General features: G+C 40.8%; 1 protein-coding gene across 4 annotated transcripts in view; it reads left to right on the top strand.

Moving 5' to 3' along the window:
* The window catches only part of LOC140483870 (metabotropic glutamate receptor 7-like), a 751,467-nt gene extending 748,973 nt beyond the window's left edge, over positions 1–2,494 (top strand). For all 4 annotated transcript variants that reach the window (XM_072582653.1, XM_072582651.1, XM_072582650.1 and 1 more), the window contains exon 10: positions 1,705–2,494. In XM_072582653.1, coding sequence (XP_072438754.1) covers positions 1,705–1,754 — 50 coding nt within the window. In that variant the 3' untranslated portion in view covers positions 1,755–2,494. The remainder of the gene's footprint in view (positions 1–1,704) is intronic.
* The last annotated feature ends 21,560 nt before the right edge of the window (positions 2,495–24,054 follow it).

Genomic DNA, 24,054 nt, shown 5'->3' on the forward strand with positions numbered 1-24,054 from the left:
TAGACATTATGGGATGGTTCAGGAAGTTTACATTAAATCTCGATGTACAGCTACACTCTCGAATGGCAGGGCATGCTCAAGTGGTAGCTGAATCCTGCTCATGTGTTTTCAAATAGACCTAAACATTCTAGATGTGGTCTCACCAAGGCCCTGTTACAGCTGCAGCAAAACCTCCCTACTTTCATATTACATTCCCTTTCCAATGATTAGCAGCACTCCATTTGACTTTCTAATTTCAGATGGTTCTGAAACTTTGGTTTTCAATATTAACTAGCTTTTACTTAATTGATGTATCATTCTTCTATTGAATGCTGTCTTTGTTTTTAATTATATTGCATCTAGGAGGGTATTAATTGGAGTTTACCTTTTTTTAAAACATGGAGAAGTCAATTGTTAAGTTACCATAGTCCTACTGGACCATCAGGCTGCTTTGAGGGTCACCATGCCTCAGGCAAGGGTCGAGAAGGGAGAGTCCTTCATAGTAATCTCAAGCAGTGCAGGAATTGTTGTTAGTCAGCATCACAAACCAGTCATCCAGCCAACCGAGCTAACCATTCCCTTTACTATGTAAAAATCAATTCTTACCAAAATGGTGGTGTGCTGCAGTTAGGAATTTTAGGCTTGTAATATTTCACACAGGTGTTATTTATTTCCAAAGACTGGCTCCAGTAACCTCTGCTATCATGTTCTATTCCAAAAGGTTTTTTTTAAAACCACAGCCATACCACAGTTTCAGTCAGTATTCCTTTTTCTGTGCTTGTGAAAACCTAACTAATACCCCCCATCTGGATGGAGGAAAACACAATTAATAAAAGCAAGGAGTGATTGGCATGAGGAGAATGTTATTGGAATCAAAGCCAAGGTAGAAGTCTATTAGGACAGCACTAGGTTTGGCTCGGATTGTTTTCCCCCAGTTGAATATCCTGACAACAGTCATTACCTGTTGATAGGCAGCAATTGTGAATATTTGACCAAAGCAGTAAACACATCAAAAATCACATCGGGTATGAGACAGTTCCCTGAGGAGAGGAGGGAAGACAATTGGAAAGAGAAACAAAGGAAAAGCAATTTGATATCAAAGCAGTTATTACTAATTATATTTGCAAATCTCATTCCTGATCCTTTTCCTTAATATAAATCAATTCATCATCACTACGAAGAATGTCTGCAGATTAAACCATTTCCCATTTTGTTTTCTACAAATTCATTTTGATTCAGTCAAACGTCCACATACAATATGACTTGCACTTCCACAAGGTAATGTATATCTTTAGTTTTGAGTGATGTAATTATTGGATTGCGGGAGAAATTATGTGGAGTGTTTCTGTTTTCCCCATTTCGATCCGTTCTGGGCACAAAGGGAATTTTTACTTTTAGGATTTGAGATTAAGTAACGAGCTGAGTTGTATAAACTTGCAAATATCAGAACCTTTTACAGACTTTAACCGCACAAAAGGATGCTATTTGACTCCTGCCTATGCTGGTCAACTCCATTGACTAATCAAGAGATCATGGAAGTAAATGTTTGTGTAAAGCCTTGAGGAATGTAGGTTTCTCATCAAAAGGGAAATCATTTATTCAGTGACTGCTGTTGATCAGTGTCACTTCATGCATTTCTTTGAAGAAAGTAATCATTGTTATTGTGTAAGAACATTGACTAATGACCCTCCCAGCTCTAACTTTCATCTTGCTGCTTTCCTACAGGCCCAGCAGCCAAAAAGAAATACGTAAGCTACAATGATCTTGTTATTTAAAAACAGCCTCCTCCAGAGAAGAGGGAGGCCAGGTTCTTCAGACATCAGGCACAGGTCTCCATACGCCCTACTGCCCATCTATGGAGGAGTCTGTATCCAGGCTTTATCTCAACGATTGAACATGGAGGATCCAGGCGTTTGATATGTGCTCCTTGAGAAATAATTCGTTGAAACAACTATTGGATTTATTGGACTTGCAAGCCACTGGCACTATTGTGTTGTTATGTGCGTAACCCGGCGCATCAGTCAGAGCTAAAACCAATGCATCTTTCCTCGTGGGCAAACTACAATGAAAAACGGAGCTCTCACAGGGCTTGTTAAATCTTTGTCAAAAACTGCAGTCTGGAAGTACACTCAAAGAAAATAAAATCCCATCTATATAGTTTGTGAGGTTTTGCGTAGTGCATCTTTGTTGCTTCTGTTTCACTGTTGCTTCCTGAATGCAATTACACTTATTAATTGGTCTTGGAATTCCCTGTTTAGTCAACAGTTCATGTCTTGTTATGCCCCCTATGGAGCTATGTGATAAAGGACTATGAAAGCATGTTAATTTTCTACAGTTTGTTTGTAATAAGTATTGACATTAATCTTGATGCTTATGTGCCAATATTGTGGAATATTCTTTCAGCCAAACATATGTTTTTTTTTAAAACGGTCACTCATTAATTGGAATAAATGATGTTGTTGTTAAAAGAATGTATCAGCACAAGGAATAAAACCATTTGGATTAATTTTTTTATTCATGCAAAAAAATTGTTTCTGGTGTTATTCTATATTTAGTCCTGGGAAGATGAAGACATTAATGGGACAGACACATGCTGTAATAGTTGTACTGTGCAGTACGCTAAGAGTGAGGTCATTTTTGAAGTGTTATGCTCTTGAAAAAAAGTGTGCGCGCATCTTCATTGGAAATAGATTAATATAACTGAAGATTATGATGATGGAAGGGCTAGTGTTCACTGAGTTGTGCCTGTCAGAAAATACAAACTGATAGAGATATGGTCCTACCACAATAATGTGCTAGAAACAACTGTACCAGTGTGAACTTCTAGAAAGTGTATCATAGAAAAAACACACAGGAGTGATGACATTATTATCCATTGATTTGAATAGCAGAGTATTTTCTGCTTCTTGTTTCCACAGAAGTGCCTCTTTTAGACAATCACTAAGCCTTTTATCTTGAATAAAATATGCATAAAGTACTCTGAATAACTTTTTAAAAATACCTTGTGTTTGTAGGGTCATTCATTTTCTTGTGCAAGTGTTTCTGACAGAAAAAAACTCAAGGAACAATTTATCATAAGCACTAACAAAGACCCATTTAAATCTCACACTGTCAAACTTCTGTTTGGTGCAGACTTTTCTTTTGACCATGTTACCTATTCATTCTATTGTGGCAGTGCCAGCTCCCTGAACCAGCCATACATTTACTTCAATTGTTTTGTCCTTTTACATCAGTTATTCAGTTCCCTTTTTAAATGCAATTAAGGATGCTGCTTTAGAATCTATGAGCCCAGAGATATTCTGACCTGAACTATGGACCCATTTTTAAGAGTGGGAAACTATTTGTCTATTCCAAGCAATGGGAATATATTTATCTGACACAATGAGGAGATGACAGATGAAAACAGGACAGCAGCCATCTAAAGCCTCTTATAATAAGGTATCAACAAGGATTTCTCTTTCCCTGTTAAGTAAAGCACTCACACATCTGGGTGGATAGATCAAAGAGTATAAAAGAGAAACAAAAGAAGTAGTGGAACAGAAGAGCCAAAATGGGAATACATAAATTCATGGTCCCGAAATGGCAAAAAAAAAACTGAAGCATAGATCATGTTGCCAGTTAAGAAACAAAAGATATGGTCTGGTTTTAGATGTACTAACTAATGTTTTATCAAATGCCTGCTGTAGCTTTTGACTCAGTTGTCTGGGAGTTTCTAAAATGTCAAATGAGCCAAACAGAGAAATGTGGAAAACCCGTTTTCTTCAATTTCATTGTGTTGAAGTATTGTGCACAGTGGTCCTACCTCTAACTGCAGCCTCATCCTGCCTCTGTTCAATTAAGCATTTGACAAAAAGTTATAATGTTACCAGAATGTGGATAGTTGAGCTGCATACAACTTGGGCCACCTTGCTTAAGATGCATAGCAAAATCCAAATTTGCTTTAGTATTAGTATTTGAACCATGCAAAATGGACAAATAAGATATTCAATACATAGTCTACCATGATCTAACTGCTGTTCTTGGAAGAACATGTTGCAATTGATCCGAAGAGAGAGGGGAAGAAAGATCAGGCAGGACTTCTGTCTAACCTTCTATCTAACCATAACCCTATCTACCTTGATGTGAAGACATGATTAGGCACAACTATCAGGTGAATACTTGTTGTTCACTGTCTGGGCTCTCACTGGACAAGGCAGTCCAAAAGGTAACTGATGTCACTTGATGAGTCTGTTTCTGTACTTCACGTGTTTTACATTAATTGTACAGCAACTCAGAACTTTCAGGGTATGAGTACAGAAGAAAACTTGTCAGGGTAAGTGTTTTCAAAATACAAAAAAAAAGTGACAAAAATAGACAGGATGAATCACAAAACATGTTTTGAAAGTGGAGCAAAAACTGTCATGTAAGGACAAACATTTTTGGTATATTACAGTCACTGAAAATTCAAAGCAAATTCATTGCAAAGTGTTTGAAGAAATAACCAGTGATGACTATCTATATAAAAATTGGACTACCATTTCAAAAATAGTTACATTGACTATCAGATGTTTAAAATTGAAAATGAATTACATCCTCACAACTGTCCTTTTATTTAAAATAGAGATGTTGAGCAAAAGGATAATGCCGGAACCTATGATCAATTAATCAGTTATTTATTTTATACTCTATGCTGGTGATTAATTCCAAATATTGCTATTAACATCTAGTAGTAAATAAAATTTACAACTTATAAATTGTTGGTTATTTTGAATGGAGTCAACATCTGTTAAAACATGTCTGTCTTAGTGTCAACATGACAACTGCAAAAAAATTTGTAGTCTCAGATTGTTTAAATTATCACACAATCTGATTAGCAAGGCAAAGAGTTAGTGAATAGAGACGGTTGATTAAAAGGTGCAGTTAAAATAAAGCAGACACGATCAACCTTCGAGATGTCATCAAACTTCAACGATAGAGGCAAACATGAATTATTTTTGGAAACCTTTTTTAAAAATGAGAAATAAATTTTAATTCTCAGTTTGCTCCAGATGTCACAAACATATTTTACAGTCCTGTGGTTCAAACTCGCACAACAACATGACTCCACGTTATCATAAAAGCTGACAGGTGGTATGGACAACGCTCATGATCACTGTCTGCGAACTTGTGCAGTGGCTTAGGATGACTTCTCTAATGGGGAAATCAAATAAATTTAGCTACTGCTGTTTACAGAGTTCAGAGTTCAATCATTCCCTTTGGATCTGTAGAGGCATTATAGAATCCTAAGGTTGTTTTGCTTGGTTCTGTTACTTGTGCCAGCGGTTTCCTGCTTGAGAAGGGCCTGTGAGGGATCACTATCCTGATATCCCACCAGCTGACGTGCTCACAGGATACTCATTTGGATGATACAGGTGAAGGCAACAAATTTTTCCTCTGATCTGCAGACAAGTTCTGAGGCTGCAAGGGGAGTCCTGGATTGTGTGTTCGTGTGTGTGTGTGTGTGTGATTTTATTGAAATAAAGCAGGAGCTGGCCAAAAGGTGACTGGGAACAGAATCATGCTGGTAAGTTTACGGTCAAGAGCGTTTAACAAGGAGCTGGGGAGGGTACAGGTCCAACAAGTACCCTTTAGCAGGAAAATGGAGCAGCAATAAGTTCGGAGATATCTGAGACAATTCAGGACTGGATAAGAAAGAAAATAAGGGCTTTTAGCGAGTCCAAAGTGAGTAATTCAGCTACTGCCCGCAAGGAATATAGGAAGCATAAGAGGGAACTTAAAGCAATTCGAAGAACAGAAAAGGGGTCATGAAGAAGAATTTGTGAATAGGACTACGGATAATTGTAAGATATTTTATAAATACGTTAAAGGGGAAGAGGTTGACCAGGAAAGAGACCCCCCACCCCATTAGGGGACAAGAGGGCAACCTGTGTGTAAAGCATCAGGATATTGGAAGGGTGTTAAATGAATACGCTCTTCGGTTTTCACTCTGGAAAAGGAAATGGGACTGTGAGGAACATGCTCAGTTTTACACAGGGAATGGGGAGGTATTGAAAACGGTGTTGGGTTTAAAAACAGAAAAATCCCCTCACTCAGATCATCCCAGGCTGCAATGGGAAGTTAGGCAGGAAATTGCAGAGGCTCTGATACACCTTTTTAATTCCTTTCTGGCCACCAGGGAATTTCCAGAGGACTGGAGGATGGCTAATGTGGTTCTGCTTTTCTAAAAGGGTGGTAGAGCTGAACCACTAAATTACAAACTGGTGAGTCTTACATTAGTGATAGAATTTCCTCCAATCTTTTCCCTGAAAGGAGAGGAGAATTAATTTCCACTTGAAAAGGCAGGAGTTAATTAGTGATAGACAGGATGGCTTTGTCAGAGGGAGGTTATGCCTAAAAAAATTGGTTAGAATTTTTCAAAAACGTAATTAAGTGTATGGTTGAGGGAAGTTCAGCTGATGCCGTTTATATGGATTTTAGCAAAGTCCCACATGATAGAGAAGATTAAAACATATGGCACAGTGGTTAGCACTGCTGCCTCACAGCGCCAGAGACCCGGGTTCAGTTCCCGCCTCAGGTGACTGACTATGCGGAGTTTGCACATTCTCCCAGTGTCTGCGTGGGTTTCCTCTGGGTGCTCCGGTTTCCTCCCACAATCCAAAGATGTGTAGGTTTGGTGGATTGACCATGTTAAATTGCCCGAGGTGTTAGGTGAAGGGGTAAATGTAAGGGAATGGGTCTGGGTGGGTTGCGCTTCGGTGGACTTGTTGGGCCGAAGGGCCTGTTTCCACACTAAGTAATCTAATCTGTAAATATGGAATTCAGGGAAACTTGGTGAGATGGATCAAAAACTGGCTTAGTAAAAGGGGATAAAAGGGGTAGTGGTAGAAGTGTTTGTAAATGACTGGAGGCTATTGTCCTGTGGTTTACCACAATAAAGATCCTACCACTGATCCTTGTTTGTTATATACATAAATGATAGGGATGAAAATGTTGGGGGAAATGTTAAGCAAGTTGGCAGAGAACACCAAGATTGGGAGGATGGTTAAAAGTGAAGTTAGTTGTAGGCTGCAGGACGATAACGATGGATTGGTCAGATGGGCAGATGGTATTTAACCCTGATAAGTACGATGCAACTTGGAAGAAGAAAGAAGAGAGTATTTAATGAATGGAAGAACACTGGAAGGCTTAGAGGAACAGAGGGGTCTTGGCATAATTATTCATAGATCCCTAAAGTCAGCATGTGAATAGGGTAGTTAAGAAGGCATATGGACCAGTTGCTTTTATCAGTTGTGGCATAGAGTATAAGAGCAAGGAGGTAACGTTGGAGTTGTACAGAATGTTGGTCAAGCCAATACTCTTGTGCAGTTTTGGTCACTTCACTACTGGATATGATAGCACTAGAGGGGGTAACAGAGGAGCTTCACCAGGATGGTGCCTGGGATGGAGAAATTGAGCCCAAAGGAGAGAATAGATAGACTTAGATTGTCTTCCTTAGAGCAGAGAAGACTGAAGGGAGACGTGATTGAGGTGTACAAGATTATGAGGGGCATGGACAGGGTGAATAGAGAGCAGCTGTTCCCCTTGGGAAATCACAAGGAGGCATAGTTTTAGGGTAAGGGGCAGGTGATTTAGAAGGGATTAAAACTTTTGATGCTGGGAATCTGGAACGCATTACCTGGGAAGGTAATGGTGACTGAAAGTCTTAAAACCTTTAAAAAAAATTGGACGAGCACTTGAAATGTTCTAACATTTAAGGATGTGGGACAAGAGCAGGAAATTAGGGCTCGTGTACCTATAGTGGTAGTTATGTTGGTGTGTACTCAAATGGGCCAAAAGGGTCTTTTCTTCACTCAATGACTATAATGATTAATAATGCAATAGCCAATGGTGGCTTGATTAACAATGACACCAGATTTTAGAGGAGAGGGAAGTTAGGTGGGTTGAATAATAAGTCATCCAGCTTTGGTTGGAGCACAAATTGGTGGAGAGTAGAATGGCTATCCATTATGAGCCATAATGTAGCACTTCAATGGAAATGAAAATCAGGTTATTGTATGACAGGCAAATAGTACAATTCAAGTTGAACCTTCCCCAAAAGTTGTATTTACACCCTTAGAATCTTGCAATGGTGCTGTAATGAGGTACCATTTTTATACATTTTTTCTATCGCTCGTAATGTTTTTGCCCATTTCAAATTGTAAACTGATATATGGGACAAGGTTATAGCATCACTTCCTATGCTCAACATTTTCTAGAATATTTAAACTTGTGGTCATTAAGCCAAGAAATATTGATACAACAGTAAGTCAATTTTCCATAAACAATCACCCAATCTTGTGTCACAATTATGAAGGAATAAAGCTTATTCAGTATTGCTTAACAATGTTCTTCAACCTCGGCCTCAGAGAAGGCCTCTCAGTACATCATGTTAACATCTGTTCTTCATTTCTCACAACAGTTATTCTGTGACAGTTCTCAACAGATTTCAATTAGTGACAAAGTAAGATTTTTCATATAGTGACTGTGTATCCAGTGGACACTTACGTTGCAATTTTATGCTGTTGGGAATAGATTGAGACTGCCGAAACTCATTGCACCTTGACAGTCAACAGTCTGGTCACTAAAAGGGATTCAATTCACACAGTTGAAAAGGTTACTGTCTACCTGTTATAACATTCATTTGCCCTAACCAGCACTTTCAAAATAATAGAGAAAAGGCATTGCTTATTAATTTGACTTTGAAATCATTAAATTCATCCATTGCCAAGATATTGACAACAGCATACATCTATGCAACTTGTCATTATAAACAAAGCAAACACACTCACTAAGCATCAGCAATAACCTGATTGCCCTTTATATTGGTACTTGTATACTAGTGTGCTCAAAGATTTCATATCAGCCTTTAGAGATTTCTGCAATGAGATGATGATTAATGATTGAATACTGCAGAAATTTGAGTCCAAAATGCAATATAATACCAAATAAATGTGTCTTTATGATCGATTCCACATTTATCAGTTGAAATCAAAGAGTGGAGCTAAGAGGATCCTTCATTAGCAAGCAAATTTCTCTGATGGAGAGCAAGAGGTATGCAGATTTGTTATTGCAGGAACTTGTAGGAGAGATGTTCTGGACTCTAACTGATTGGCAGGGGAATACTCTAGTGGAAAGCAATACCTTTTCTCACCAAAATAGATTGCGAACAAAACGCAAAAGGATATAATTTCAGGATGTTGAGACCCTGGAATAAATTTTCTAATTGGTGCAGAACTCCGTTCAAGAACATATTTTGGGAATTCAGAAAACCAGGTATAATCTACTGTCATACCAGAAGCTCTCTCGTAATATGTCCCTTTTGTACAGAGAGTATTCATTTATGAAATGCTCCTTTCAAAATGTTTATTTAATGCCTAATCCTTTCAGGCGGAGATTCTTTGCTTTGAGGTTGTGACGACAAAGGGCTTTTTCCCAAAACGTCGCTTTTCCTGCTCCTCAGATGCTGCCTGATCTGCTGTGCTTTTACAGTACTACTCTAATCTACTCGTTGCTACCTTCCCCCACCCTCCTCTCTGATCTATCACCTCCAGCCCCACCCCCATTCACCTATTGTACTCTTTGCTACCTTCTCCCTTCTCCCTCCCCCCCCCCCCCCCCCCCCCCCACCCAGTCCCAGCTCCCCCCCCACCGGCACCCTCACTTAACTCTCCACCCTGGAGGCTCCCTGCCTCCATTCCTGATGAAGGGCTTTTGCCTGAAACGTCGATTTTCCTGCTCCTCAGTTGCTGCCTGACAGCATGCTGTGCTTTTCCAGCACCACTCTAATCTAGACTCTATTCTTTGCTTTGAAGCAACCATGGAGTGACATTATGAAGTTCATAAGTCATTTCTAGTGACTGCACAATTCCTTGATGCAAGAATAAGAGCGAGGGTTTTTAAAACAAATGGTAAAAGAATGCACTGATAAAAATTGAGGAGGTGGTGAAGATTTTACATAGAGAATAAAAGCTCACATGACTCTGTTGGGACAACTAACCTGTTTCAGTGCTGGTAATGCTTCCTTAGACTTTGAAATAAATTTGGAGTGTTTCCTAGTTGCTGTTATTGCCTATGTTTCCCAAGGCATTCAGGCCTGTCACAGTATGATTTATGAGTACTGCCAGCCCCTGAGTGTGATTACTGATTAATGAATAGCTAACCAATACAACGACAGGTATCATCACAGTTCAGACCAATTCTGGCTACATCAGGTGTCTTACTTGCTCACAAGTTGAACAGAGTCCCCAATATTTTTTTAAATTCTAAGACCCATGAGACTGTTCCAGTTGCTGTATGAAGGGATTCAGTGTATCCAGCAGGCAAACTGCTAATCCACAAAATTGCTCATAAATCTGTATGTAGCTCACTAATATGGGAAGTACATTGATAAAAGTATGATGAGCTAAATGTACATTTATGATACTCAGAATCCATACCAGTTTGGCTTTTGACCTCTGTTGCTCTTCAGTCAAACAGATGATAAAAGAATATTCTATTCCTTAGCATCGTAATGAGCCAAAATCAAAAAAAAAATTAAGGCAGAGAAAGTTTTAAAAATTGTGAATGAAACCCAAATGATTTGGAATCTCGGATTACTTCATGAAGCGGAGTTCGTAACCTAGTAATCAGTCAATGGAGTCTTTGAAGAAGAAAAGCAACTGAACACCATTTCACCAGGGCAGACTATTACAAATTCCAGAGGGAAATATTTGACTAATACGGAGAAAATCCAATTTGTATCACTGCACATACATTTTAAGTAAAATAGAATGTAAGTTATTAACAAAACCTTCTTTGAATCACATTTTGGTTCTTAAGCTGTCCTTTTCATATACATCATTTAATTGCTCACTGGTAATACTTTTGCTGTCAATTTCCCACTGTCACTCAATGTAAAAGCAATGGAAATCCCAGAGAAGTGGTTACATTATTTAGAAAAGGACTTTTGCTTTTCTAGTGGAGTGACAGCAGAGAGATTGGTAGGAGCCCAAATGGAAATTCAGTGGCCAAAACTGAGACGGGTTGAGGTTTGCTATATGTTGGCCCATATAAAATTCACCAAAGTCAGGTTCTTGTTGAAACAGATGTCTTGAACGTTATTAACGACAATAATTAATGCCACGGAGCAGAATCTTACTTTTTTTTCCCACTATATGCAAATAATTGTCGAGCTTTGTGGAGCCATTTTGCTGATCCAACGGCGAGTGTCACATTCTTTCTCAATCCCTTCTTACTACATGCCCAGGATAACCTGCGACTCACTGGGCATCCACCAGAAGATCACCATCGCTTATAGCCATGCCATCTTTCAGAGCCTGCTGAGCATCCAGAAGATTGGTAGCAGATGGCAGAGGACTGGAAGAAGATGGCAGACAAGAATAAGTTGGCTGCACGACGCTCCAACGGATTCTCGGAGGTCGGGCTGATGGTGCTATGGAGTGCAATCCTCTTCTCAAAAAGGACAGAGGGAGAAGGCTGAGCCACCGCATAGGTGATTGCATGATCAGGCAAACACTAAGTCAGTGCCCTGTCCAGGATTTGGAGGCCCAGGCAGCAGTGTCAAAAGAAGGTCAGTGACTTTGTGTTGCCAGGATAAGTACTGCTCTCTACTTTCTATAACTCACTGCTTCTCTGCTTTTGCACTCAGTTCCTAACAAGGCTCTGATACTCCCTCTGTTTCATGCAACATTTTGCTTCACTCACTCCCCTGATCCCATCCAAATTATAGAAGAATCATAGAATCCCTACAGTGTGGATGCAGGCCATTCCAGCCTACCCCGATCCTCCCAAGAGTATCCCACACAGACCCAAACCCTAACCTATCCCAGTAACTGTGCATTTCCCATGGCCAAATCTCCCTAACCTGCGCATTTTTGGACAGAAAGAGGAAATCCACACAGACATGGGTAGAAAGTGTAGAATTTGCACCGTCACCCAAGAGTGGAATCAAACCCAGATCCTTGACCACTGTGCTGTCCCAGACCCCACTCCCCCTAAAGAGAGATGACTGATGGGGTGTTTTCAACCTGAGGGTTACTATTGTAAGGCTGAGACCTTCACAGTAACCACAGCTGATGCAGGGATTGAACCAACAGGGTCAGTGCCAGTCTGTATCACAAACCAACCATTTAGATGATGAAGTAACCAACACCATTAACAGTGTGTCCTCTCCCCATTGCCTCTCACTTCCTCAGAACACCTTTCTCTAACTGCTATACCGTCCACTTGTATCTGACCCATTTACCTTCTCTCCATCATAACAGAAGGCAGCATTTCCACAACTAGTGAAGGTGAACCAGTTTAGAATGGGGTTGGGTTTGGGCAGGGTGGTGGTGTGGAGAGGAAGGGGTGTTCCACAAGCCAGATTACTTCCTTCCCCAAGAGGAGACGACTGGGATGAAGAAACACCCATGTTCAGATAATCCAGTAAGCATTTACTTGTAACAGCACTGAAACATTAACATTCGCTAGGCCTACATTGTGCTGCATTGAACATTGCCTCTAACCATTGACCACCATACCTTCTGCCTTTTGGGTCTTACAACTGCAGCTAGTGTAGTGTCTCAAGCACATCAGCCCATGAAGCAGAACCAAAGGCAGTGCATGGAGTTTTTTTAGGGGTCAGATTGGTGGAGGTAGGGCCCCATCCTCACTGGAGAGTCAGGAGCCACACCCTCAATATTGCATGTGCAGGACACTGCAGAGGGCCTCAACCACTAACTTGTCTGATCCTCAGGAATTCAGACCTCAGGCAAGATGACCCAGTCAAGACCACACCAGGATCACCCCAAGCTGTCAGGACCAACAATCTCCAGTGTGGAGCAGGCAACCTCCACCCCAAACACAATGGGTAGTTCAGAAAGTACAATAAGGGTCTGTTTTACTCCATTCATATTGGTTGTCCGAGTCTGCATGTAGGGCACAGATGCTTCATTACATTTTGACATCCCTTCGCTGGTCCCTAAACACACGTTATGATGTGGTGGGTGAAATAGAGTGAGCACTCATGCCATCATGTGGGAGCAGGGTTCAGTCTGACACTTTAGGCCCCATACCCTCACCTTTAGCGTTGCTCACGGTTTGACTGGCTATGTGGGAGTTGGCGTGCAGGCTGTTCCCCAGGCAGTCATATGTCCCACACAGCAAAGTTCAATGCTGGCAATGGATAGGGAGAGCATACGGCCTGCATGCCAGAAGTTGTCAACATCCCGTCTGTGAAGTACCAACAATCTGCCCCTCAGACCTGCCCAGTGACTGGTTGTAATACAGCCTCTCCCCTCGTACCTCAGTCATCACGTGATGGAAAGACAGATAAATATGTGTGAGGCTATTCTCCTGAACAGTGTGTAATATCCATGTGTTCAATGGTGGAAATGACAAAAAGTGCTCTCATGCCACTGGCTTTTAGTTTCCATGTTAATGGAGTTTGGCATTAACATTTCTGCCCTGCGGTACAGGTGCCAAAGTGGCAGCAATAGCTGCCTGAAATTTGGCTGGAAGTGTGTGCGATGAGAGGAGCATGTGTGAGGCTGGTGCTCATTGGTAATGCCCTGCTCTGCAGTTTGGCTATACACATCATGAAGGTTGTTTGCAGCTAGGGTGAGCTGAACCCATTAGGTATCCGCTTGGATTTCCACATTGGATGATCCCGTCAGCTGATTTACAAAATGCTTTCAGCAAGAATACAACCCATTCTGCATATCAAGGAGGGGTGATCTGTCCTTCCCTTCTTGACATCATTACCAGTCGCTTGCAATGGAGGTGGAGAAGTCAAAAAAGTGAAAAATAAAAGAGATTGAATATATTTTGTTTCATCTTCTAAGACAAAGTGCTGAAGAAGCTCAGCAGGTCTTGCAGCATTTGTGGAGTAAGAGAAAGGTTTAATGTCAATGCTTTAGAGAGAGAGTCACAAGCCTCAAAACTTGAACTCTGTTTCTATTTCCACAGGTGTTGCCTATCTTGCTAAGTTTCTTCTGCATTTCCCATATTTATTTCAGATTTCCATAATCTGCAGGACATCACTTTAACATTATTTAATTAAATATTCTTTAAAAAAATGTGCCTGTACTTTGTGTGGGTTCCTGCTTAAATCAGATATTATGGTTACTTAATGGAGTCCATAAGCAGATACTTCTTGGCTCATCACAATGTATTTCTGTCTTACAGGAGGACCTACTCTTTGAAATGGCTTTCATTTATTCCCCATCCTTCTATGCACTTATGAAAAATGAAATAAAATATTTTCAAATATACTGACTTATATGCAGGGCAGAAGAACGAAGTCTCAAATTTGCAGAAAAGAGTCTGTATATTAACTATATTTAAATCAAACTTGTAAATCCTGCAATGTAATTCTGTCTGAATGTATTGGTATCTGAAGAGCAGCATTGCATAACGTCTTTCACTATCAAATATTTTATGTTTTGACTTCTTTAGAAAAGCTTCACAGTGAAATAGTAATAGATTAATAATAGATATTTAGAATAAACTTCTGGATTAGTTTCTGGGTCAAACTAAAGAACTTTGGACTTTTTATTTAAACGAAAGTCTTTTTCCACTGGACGAGTGTGCAATCCAACACAAAAGGCAGCAGTACTGGATCGGTTTCTTGGAAATGAGGTGACCAAGTAGATCAAGTGTCTGTGTGCAAACATGCAAGAGACATTGATCATTACATCCAAAAGATTTAGAAAACGGTATTGGGCAATCCAGAGTAAGAATCATTAACTGGGAAGAATTGACTTCTAATAGGGCAGAACAGAGCTAGAAGTCTTAGCTACCTTTCCCCCAGTCCCACCCACCTCCCATTTATCTCTCCACCCCCAAGGCTCCCAGCCACATTCCTGATGAAGGGCTTCGGCCCGAAATGTCAATTCTCCTGCTCCTCAGATGCTGCCTGACCTGCTGTGCTTTTCCAGCAACACACTTGCGACTCTGATCTCCAGCATCCTGCAGACCTCACTTTCCGCCCCCCCCCAGAATGGAGCTATGCCAAGTAGACCATAACCAAACAATTGGCAGAAAACAAAACATTAGAAGGCAGCTCATTTAGTATCTGAAGAATGTTTTTTTTTGGTGCTGTCAAGGTTCACTCTCTAAAAAGGCAGAAGTTTGAGGGAACAGATGCAGAGCACATTGGATGGAAAAAGAGAGAGAGAGAGAGAGAGAGAGATAAAGGCTAATAAATATGCAAAGAAGTGTTTATGGACTAGCATCAAGTAGTAAATAAAACTGAAAACCAAAAGATTCAGTTGGGATTAGAAAAAAGCAAAAAAAAAGTGAAGAGGAATTCGGGAAAAAAGGCTTGCAGTCAACATCAAAAGGCAATCCCGAAATCTTCCGAAGGTAGGCAAACAGTAGGAAAGGATAGTTAAAGGAGGAGTTAGGCAGACTAAGGACAAAGGAAAAGGGGATTTAGACATGGAAATAGGCCTGAAGTATGCAGTTTGCATCTGTCTTTACCAAGGATTCAGATGTTACACAGGCCAATGTGCTAGGGGAGGAAACTTGGGCAGCGGGAGAATTCTATATTGGCAAGGAGGCAACATCAAATAAACTGTTAGTACTTAACATTGATAAGACACTAGGAGGAGATGAAAGGCACCAAAGGACATTCCTCCTCTCAGGCAGCTCAGGAAATTTGGCATCTCCATAAGGACCCTCTCCAACTTCTACAGATGCACCATTGAAAGCACACCGTCTGGGTGCATAACAGCCTAGCATGGCAACTGCTCTGCCCTGGATCGTAAGAAACTACAGAGGGTGGTGTTCACAGCCCACGCCATCACGGGAACTAATCTTCCATCCATGGACTCCATAGCGTGGAAAGGCTGCCAACATGAAAGACATTTCTCACCCTGGTGATGACCTCCTCTAACCTCTTCCATCAGGCAGAAGATACAGAAGCCTGAACACACACCAGCATGTTCAGGGACAGCTTCTTCCCAGCCATTATTGGACTGATGAATGGATTCTCAAGCCTCAAACAATGCTGATCTTGCTAATATTGATCTCTCTTGTACCCCCTGTGAAATATTACCTATATGCCTCCGTCGAAATCTTCTGTTCTGTACATCTTTGCTTACTATCATCTGCCTTTACTGCTTGTAAACAAGGCTTTTCATTGTACTTCAGTACAAATAACAATAAATAAACCAAGGAGATAAAGAGTGTAAATTGGAAAAAAACTGGCCACAACCTTTTAGCCATAGAGTCATAGAAATGTACAGCATGGAACAGACCCTTCGGTCCAACCCATCCATGCCGACTAGATATCCCAACCCAATCTAGTCCCACCTGCCAGCACCTGGCCCATATCCCTCCAAACCTTCCTATTCATATACCCATCCAAATGCCTCATAAATGTTGAAAATGTACCAGCCTCCACCACATCCTCTGGCAGCTCATTCCATACACGTACCACTCTCTGCGTGAAAAAAGTTGCCCCTTTGTTCTCTTTTATGTCTTTCCCCTCTCAACCTAAACCTATGCCCACTAGTTCTGGACTCCCCGACCCCAGGGAAAAGACTTTGTCTATTTATCCTATCCATGCCCCTCATAATTTTATGAACCTCTATAACGTCACCCCTCAGCCTCCAACGCTTCAAGGAAAACAGCCCCAGCCTGTTCAGCCTCTCCCTGTAGCTCAGATCCTCTAACCCTGGCAACATCCTTGTAAATCTTTTCTGAACCCTTTCAAGTTTCACATCATCTTTCCGATAGGAAGGAGACCAGAATTGCACACAATATTCCAACAGTGACCGAACCAATGTCCTGTACAGCCACGTCATGACCTCCCAACTCCTGTACTCAATACTCTGACCAATAAAGGAAAGCATACCAAACGCCTTCTTCACTATCCTATCTACCTGCGACTCCACTTTCAAGGAACTATGAACCTGCAGTCCAAGGTCTCTTTGTTCAGCAACACTCCCTAGGACCTTACCATTAAGGTGTATAAGTCCTGCTAAGATTTGCTTTCCCAAAATGCAGCACCTCGCATTTATCTGAATTAAATTCCATCTGCCACTTCTCAACCAATTGGCCCATCTGGTCCAGATCCTGTTGTAATCTGAGGTAACCCTCTTCGCTATCTACTTCACCTCCAATTTTGGTGTCATGTGCAAAGTTACTAACTGTACCTCTTATGCTCGCATCCAAATCATTTATGTAAATGACAAAAATAGAGGGCCCAGCACCGATCCTTGTGGCACTCCACAGGTCACAGGCCTCCAGTCTGAAAAACAACCCTCCACCATCACCCTCTGTCTTCTCCTTTGAGCCAGTTCTGTATCCAAATGGCTAGTTCTCCCTGTATTCCATGAGATCTAACCTGCTAAACAGTCTCCCATGGGGAACCTTGTTGAATGCCTTACTGAAGTCCATATAGATCACATCTACTGCTCTGCCCTCATCAATCTTCTTTGTTACTTCATCAAAAATCTCAATCAAGTTTGTGAGACATGATTTCCCATGCACACAGCCATGGTGACTATCTCTAATCAGTCCTTGCCTTTCCAAATACATGTACATCCTGTTCCTCAGGATTTCCTCCAACAACTTGCTCACCAGTCTATAGTTCCCTGGCTTGTCTTTACCACCCTTCTTAAACAGTAACACCCTGTTTGCCAACCTCCAGTCTTCTAGGCACCTCACCTGTGACTATCGATGATACAAACATCTCAGCAAGAGGCCCAGCAATCACTTCTCTAGCTTCCCACAGAGTTCTCGGGTACACCTGATCAAGTGCTGGGGGTTTAATCCACCTTTAACCATTTCAAGACATCCAGCACTTCCTCCTCTGTAATCTGGACATTTTGCAAGATGTCACCATCTATTTCCCTGACAGTCTATATCTTCCATATCCTTTCCACAGTAAATACTGATGAAAGATATTCATTTAGTATCTCCCCCATTTTCTGTGGCTCCACACAAAGGCTGCCTTGCTGATTTTTGAGGGGCCCTATTCTCTCCCTAGTTGCCCTCTTTCCTAGACTCACTGGAGGACTGGAGAATTACAAACATTACAGCCTTTGTTAACAAAAAGGATATTACAGAACTGTTTAACTTTGGTGGTGGGCAAGCTTCTAACAACACAGTTACTTGGAATAGGATAGTATGATGGACTGATTACAAAGGGCCAGCATGGGTTTCTTAAAGAAAGTTGTGTTGACATTGCTGGAGTCATTTGAAGAGATAACAGAGAGGCTTGAAGGAGGTAATGCTGTTGAAGTGTTGTGTGTAGACTTCCACGTGGTGTTCAATACAGTGTTGCATACCAGACTTGTGAGCAGAAGTTACAGCTCATAAAATGCAAGCAACAGTAGTAATGCAGTTATAAATTGGCAGAGTAATCAGAAAGTTAAAGGATATTTTCCAGGCTGGAGTACGGCTTGGAGCGATGCTCTCCAGGGACCAATTTCGGATCCTTGCTTTTCCTGATTTATATTCACCATCTAGATCTTGGTGCACAAGGGATAATTTCAAAGTGCATGGTCGGTTCAAATCTTGTAAAGCATTGTGAATAGAGGAGGATAATGTAGAACCTCAAAAGAATAAGGCTGATGGAATAGGTAGATAGCTGGCAGCTGAAGTTCAATGCAGAGAAGTTTGAGCTGATTCATCATGGTAGGATAAAGGTATTCAAAAAAATATAAAAAGGGTTCAGAAGGACGTAGATGCATGTGTACATGTTAATAAAAAAGTAGGACAGGTGGGGAGAGTATTTAATAAAGCATGTGGTGTCCTGAGCATTATTAAAAAAGGGCAGAGTACACAAGAATCTAAGAGGTTGCGCTGAACTTATATAAGTCATAGTTAGCCCTCAACAAGTGTGTAAAGTCTTGGTGGCAAACTTAAAAAAAAGACAAGAATGCGGAAGAGGTTTACATTTGTGGTTCCCAGGTTGAGAGATTTTAGCTGTGAAGGCAGATTGGAGAAATGACTACTTACTTCCTGTGAGAGGAGAAGGCAAAGACAAAGTTTGTTAGGAGGTCACCAGGGCACTAGACAGAGCAGATTAAAAAAAGGGGAGGTGGGGGGAAAGAAAAAAGTGTTCCTTCTCTATAAAAAGGATAAAAATTTCAGGCACAGATTTAAAGTGATTTGAAAAAGAAGCAAATGATAACTTTTGCCATGTGAGTTTTGTGGATTTGAAATACCTGGAGCTGCAATGGAGGCAGGTTAAAAGATGGCACGAGTGGTTATTTGAGGAGGGAAAGAAAAGATGTGAATTGTGGCAAGTGAAAAGAAAAACAGGGGATTGCCATAAAAATTAAAATGCTCAGAGAGCCAGGGTGTACACGATGGTTTAAATGACCATCCTCTCAAATGGTAATACTTTGGGTGATTCTTTAAAGCAGTTGTCATTAAGTTGAGGAAGTAATCGGATAAGAATTTGACTATGGTACATGCAACATTTCAGTGTTATTTTCACAAAGTACATCAACTTAATATTCTATATCAATCTTATTAAGAACCAACATTACCTCACTAGTTTGCACTAAACCTCCTCTGCAACAGGGAGGAATATTAAAGTTTATAACTCTAGGTTGGAATGAAATCTACAAAATTAAATACATTGAAATTGAATCTGATATCTATTGGGCCCCCCTTAGGATTCTGACCTAACACCTAATATTTCTATATTAATATGACATTTCATACCAGTGGAACACCAATTTTTTTTAAGCACTATGGGAAATATTCTGGATGTCTCAAGCTTTTGGCTTCCAGATTTCCATTATGGGCAATGCAAAAGGGATTTTTTGAACAAGCAAATTCTGTGTAATTAGGCATTGAGGAGCTTGATTAAAAATGTACAAGGATGTAATATAAAATTTTTTCCAAGTGGTTGATTGGAGCTGCCTATAATCTCTTCCATCCAAAGGTTAATGGGAAACAAGATAGAACTGGGCTTAAGAATGAGCTAGTGGCTCGAGTTCTGAAGCTTGCTTGACAGTGACCATGATCTTTAAATGAGCTCAACAGGGGAGGACTGCATGTCACAAGATAAATTCCATATTTTATCCATTTGTTTCTAACTTAAATAAACTGTTTAATATCACAAAGATACAGGGGAAGACCACTGCTCATGCTAGAATTCCTTGCCTACACTTTGCCGCACATTTCATCGATCAGAAAGAGGATTCTTAGAAATTTCCTAATGCAGCTTTCAGGAATTCCAACAAAATGAAAGCTAGATAAAGGGGAACAACAGAATTAGCATTTTTTTTAAAAATGAAAACACAGGCTCAGCTTCCATGGCTGATATTATCTAGAAATGCATCAGTAACTTTCTGTATTTTGAGTTAGGAAATGCTGAAGCATACTGCAGTGAAATAATTGAACTGTCTGCTCAAGCATGCAGTGCAATTGCCTAAACAAAGTCTCCATTTTCACATCTCTAAACATCTTTTCTTCCTATAAAATGTGGTCACAAATAAATGCAGTGAAATATGTTCAGCTGAATCTACTTAGTCACAGCAGCTCATAATTAACCTAGTATTTTAAATTCTGGATCGCACAATGACAGACGTGTGCACAACAGGATAGCAACTGATATATTGAAAGATTACACTTGCCTGAAAAATTGTCTCCCTAAATTCGAACATTATATAAACATGATTTAATACTCACATTTTGACCAACTCCTTGATCAGGACATAAAAATGCATCAACATCAAAATTTGTTGAAATTGTATACTTACTGATCAAAGCGAACAACTAATTTTAAAAAACTGTTGAAATTGATTAAGTGACAGCACGTGCAGTTGATGCTAAAAATCTGCTTTTGGTAAAGAATCTCATTATTCTACTGTTCTGGACCGGAGAGCAAATCATTACATTTAGTTTGCCTCAGGAATGACAAAGAATGATGGTGAGTAATTTTATCTTTTCTATTTAATTTATTAACATTTGGTTTACCAAGCCAATGCCTGCAGAGTTCCTGCATTGTGTTAAATCCACGCAAACTCTTAAAATGTTGGAATGAAAAAAGTGTTTTCTTCAGTTTTGACTTGCTGAATGTGATTTACAAGCTTCTCTCACACCATTTTCCTGGTCTCACCAAGAACTCAACATAGAGGGAAAGTAAAACTACCAGGTTAAACCGTCTGCTTATGAATAGTGTCCTACTTGTGGGAATGGTGGCATCCTGGTTTTGTTACAGGAATAATAATTCAGAGTCCAGGATCAATGATCAGAAGACAGAAGATAAAGTTCTACCATGGCAGCTGGGGAATTTAAATTCACCCAATTAAGCAACATGTAGAATAAACTGCAAGTATTAGTAATGATTATTCTGAAGCAACTAAAGTTATACAGACATTTGCTCTTTTAAAAAAGTCCTTCAGAGAAGGAAATCTGCCATCCTTATCTGTTCTGGCTTATGGCAATGTGGTTGGCTCTTCATTCTGAAATAGCTTTGGAGTATTCACTTGCAGAGCCAAAAAGGAGAATAAAACTATCCGAGTATCTGGCATCAGCATAGGCGCCAAACGAAACACAAGCACACCCAAACCAGTCAACCTGTAAAATTCTCCTCACTAACAAGTAGGGACATCTAAATTGGCTATCCAACACACTACTCAAGCCAGATCTAGTTTACTTACAAAATTATATCAAAAGCCCAGGCTTCCTTCATCAACATTGGGACAGAACTGGAATGTCCTTCCTGTCAGTGGGACAGGGCGTATCCAAAGTGGAGAGTGGTATTAGTCAGGAGAACGTTGTCCCTAGATTCTCAATGGATTCAATCCTCATCTATCTCATGGTATCAATTCAAACATGAACAAAAGTCTGCTGCTGATTACCACCTTCCCTTAGCTGAGGAGTCACACCATTTGGAAGTAGTACTGAGGGTAACAAGTGTACAGAGTATACTGTTTTATTTAGATTATGAGGTATGAACATAGCTGGCTGCCAAATGTTTATTGCCCATTCCTAACTGCACTTGATAAGATAATACTTCTTGAACTACTGCAGTCCATGTGCTGTGGGTTGACCCACAATACCATTCAGGAGGACATTCCAGGCTTTGACTCAGTGACTGAAGAAATGGCAATATATTTCCAAGTCAGGATGGAGTGTGGCTTGGAGGGGAACTTGCAGGTGGCGGTATTCCCATGTGTCTGCTGCCCTTGTCCTTCTAGATTGAAGTGGTCATGGGTTCAGAAGGTGTTGTCCAAGGTGGATCTTTGCCAAATTGCTTCAATACATCTTGTAGATAGTACACACTGTCTCTACTGAGCATTGGTGGTGGAGTAAGTGGATGTTGGTGGATATGGTGCCAATTAAGAGGACTGATTTGCCCTGGACAGTGTCAAGCTTCTTGACTGTTGTTGGAGCTGCACCCATCCAGGCAAGGAAGGACTATTCCTTTACACTCCTGACTTGTGCCTTGTAGATGGTGGACAGGCTTTAAGGATTCAAGTGGTGAATTATTTGCCACAATATTCCTCGCTTCTGACCTACTCTTGTAAGTCATAATTAGTGAGTCCAAATGAGTTTCCAGTCAATGCCAACCCCAAGGATGGTGATAGTTTTTGGTTCAGTAATTGTAACACCATTAAATGTCAAGGCCTGATGGTTAGATTGTCTCTTATTGGAGATGGTAATTTCCTGTCATTTGTGTGGCATGGATGTTACTTGCCACTTGTCAGTCCAAGCCTGGATATTGTTGCATTGGAACATGAATTGCTTCAGTATCTGAGGAAGTAGACAGGCAGGAGACTGAAGAACATAGCAAGCCAGGCAGCATCAGGGGGTGGAGAAGAAGTTGACATTTCAGTTGTACTCCTTCTTTAGGGCTTGGGGTGGGTGTGGGGGCGGCTGCAGATAAAGGCGGTGGCAGGGGCAGGATGGTGAGGTGGGGACTGGGGAAAACAGGCAGAGGGTATGACCTGGTTGGTCAATGGGAAGAATGAATTCAGTTGGTGGTGGAGAAGAGAGTCAGGGGATGGGAAGGGAGGTTATTTGAAATTGAAGAACTCAGTGTCGAGTCCTCCCGGTTGCAGGCTGCCCAGGCGGAAGATGAGATGTTGTTCCTCCAATGGGGCAATGGAGGTGGTCAAGGATGGTCATATTGGAAAAGGGAGTGGGAAGGGGAATTGAAATGGATGGTGACTGGGAGGTCCGGTCAGTACCTATGGACCCAGCTGTGATGTTCGGTGAACCATTCCCTAAGTTTATGCTTGGTCTCCCCGATATAGAGAAGGTCACATCGGGAGCACCTGATGCAGTGCAGAGAGAGAAAGAAAAGCCAGAATCTGATGAGTTGTGAATGGCATGGAACGTCATGTAATCATCAGTGAACCTCCCCAATGAACATCTCCACTTCGGTCCTTATGATGGAGGGAAAGTAATTGATGAAGCAGATGAAAATGGCTGGGCCTAGGACTTTCACTGCCTTCCTGGTGCTAGGGTTATGGATGTCACAGAATGGCCCCAGGACTTATGAAATAATAGTGGTTAGATTACTCCCAGAGTCACATGCAAGCAATTTACAAAGAAAAAAGAAAAACAAGCAGACGAATGTGTCACTGGAAGGATGATGTAGGGTTTTACATTCTTTGGACCCTGCACCTGGTTTGGGAGGTTATTACAATCATCACTTGAAATTTCCTCCTCAGTTTTACCTTTTCCAGGAACAGCCCACAGAAACCCTTAATGCCTCGTCAGCAGCATTAGTAAAATGCCCTGCAAGAAACTCAGTCCCAGCTCTGTTCAAAGCACATCTGTTTTGTACAGCTGTCACCTCTCCAGAACCAGGTCCAGGGTTCAAGGAATGTAAAACCTTCCCTCTTGTATCATCCTTCCAGTGGACACATTTCTGTTTTTTATTTTCTGTATTCGCTTGCATGAGACAGTGGGAGTAATCTAATGATTGAAAAAAATATAAAATGTGACCTTGCAGATAAAAAAGTACAACACAATCCTAAAAGGTCCTAATTATTCCCTTCAGTGCTGCAAATGTATTAAGAAGATATTTTCAGCAGATAACAGCATTTTCAACTTAATTCATGGCCCTTCTATTGAAATCTGGATTGCTATATCAGT

The sequence above is a fragment of the Chiloscyllium punctatum genome, chromosome 12, assembly GCF_047496795.1.
Source record: "Chiloscyllium punctatum isolate Juve2018m chromosome 12, sChiPun1.3, whole genome shotgun sequence".
Taxonomy (NCBI): Eukaryota; Metazoa; Chordata; class Chondrichthyes; order Orectolobiformes; family Hemiscylliidae; genus Chiloscyllium; species Chiloscyllium punctatum.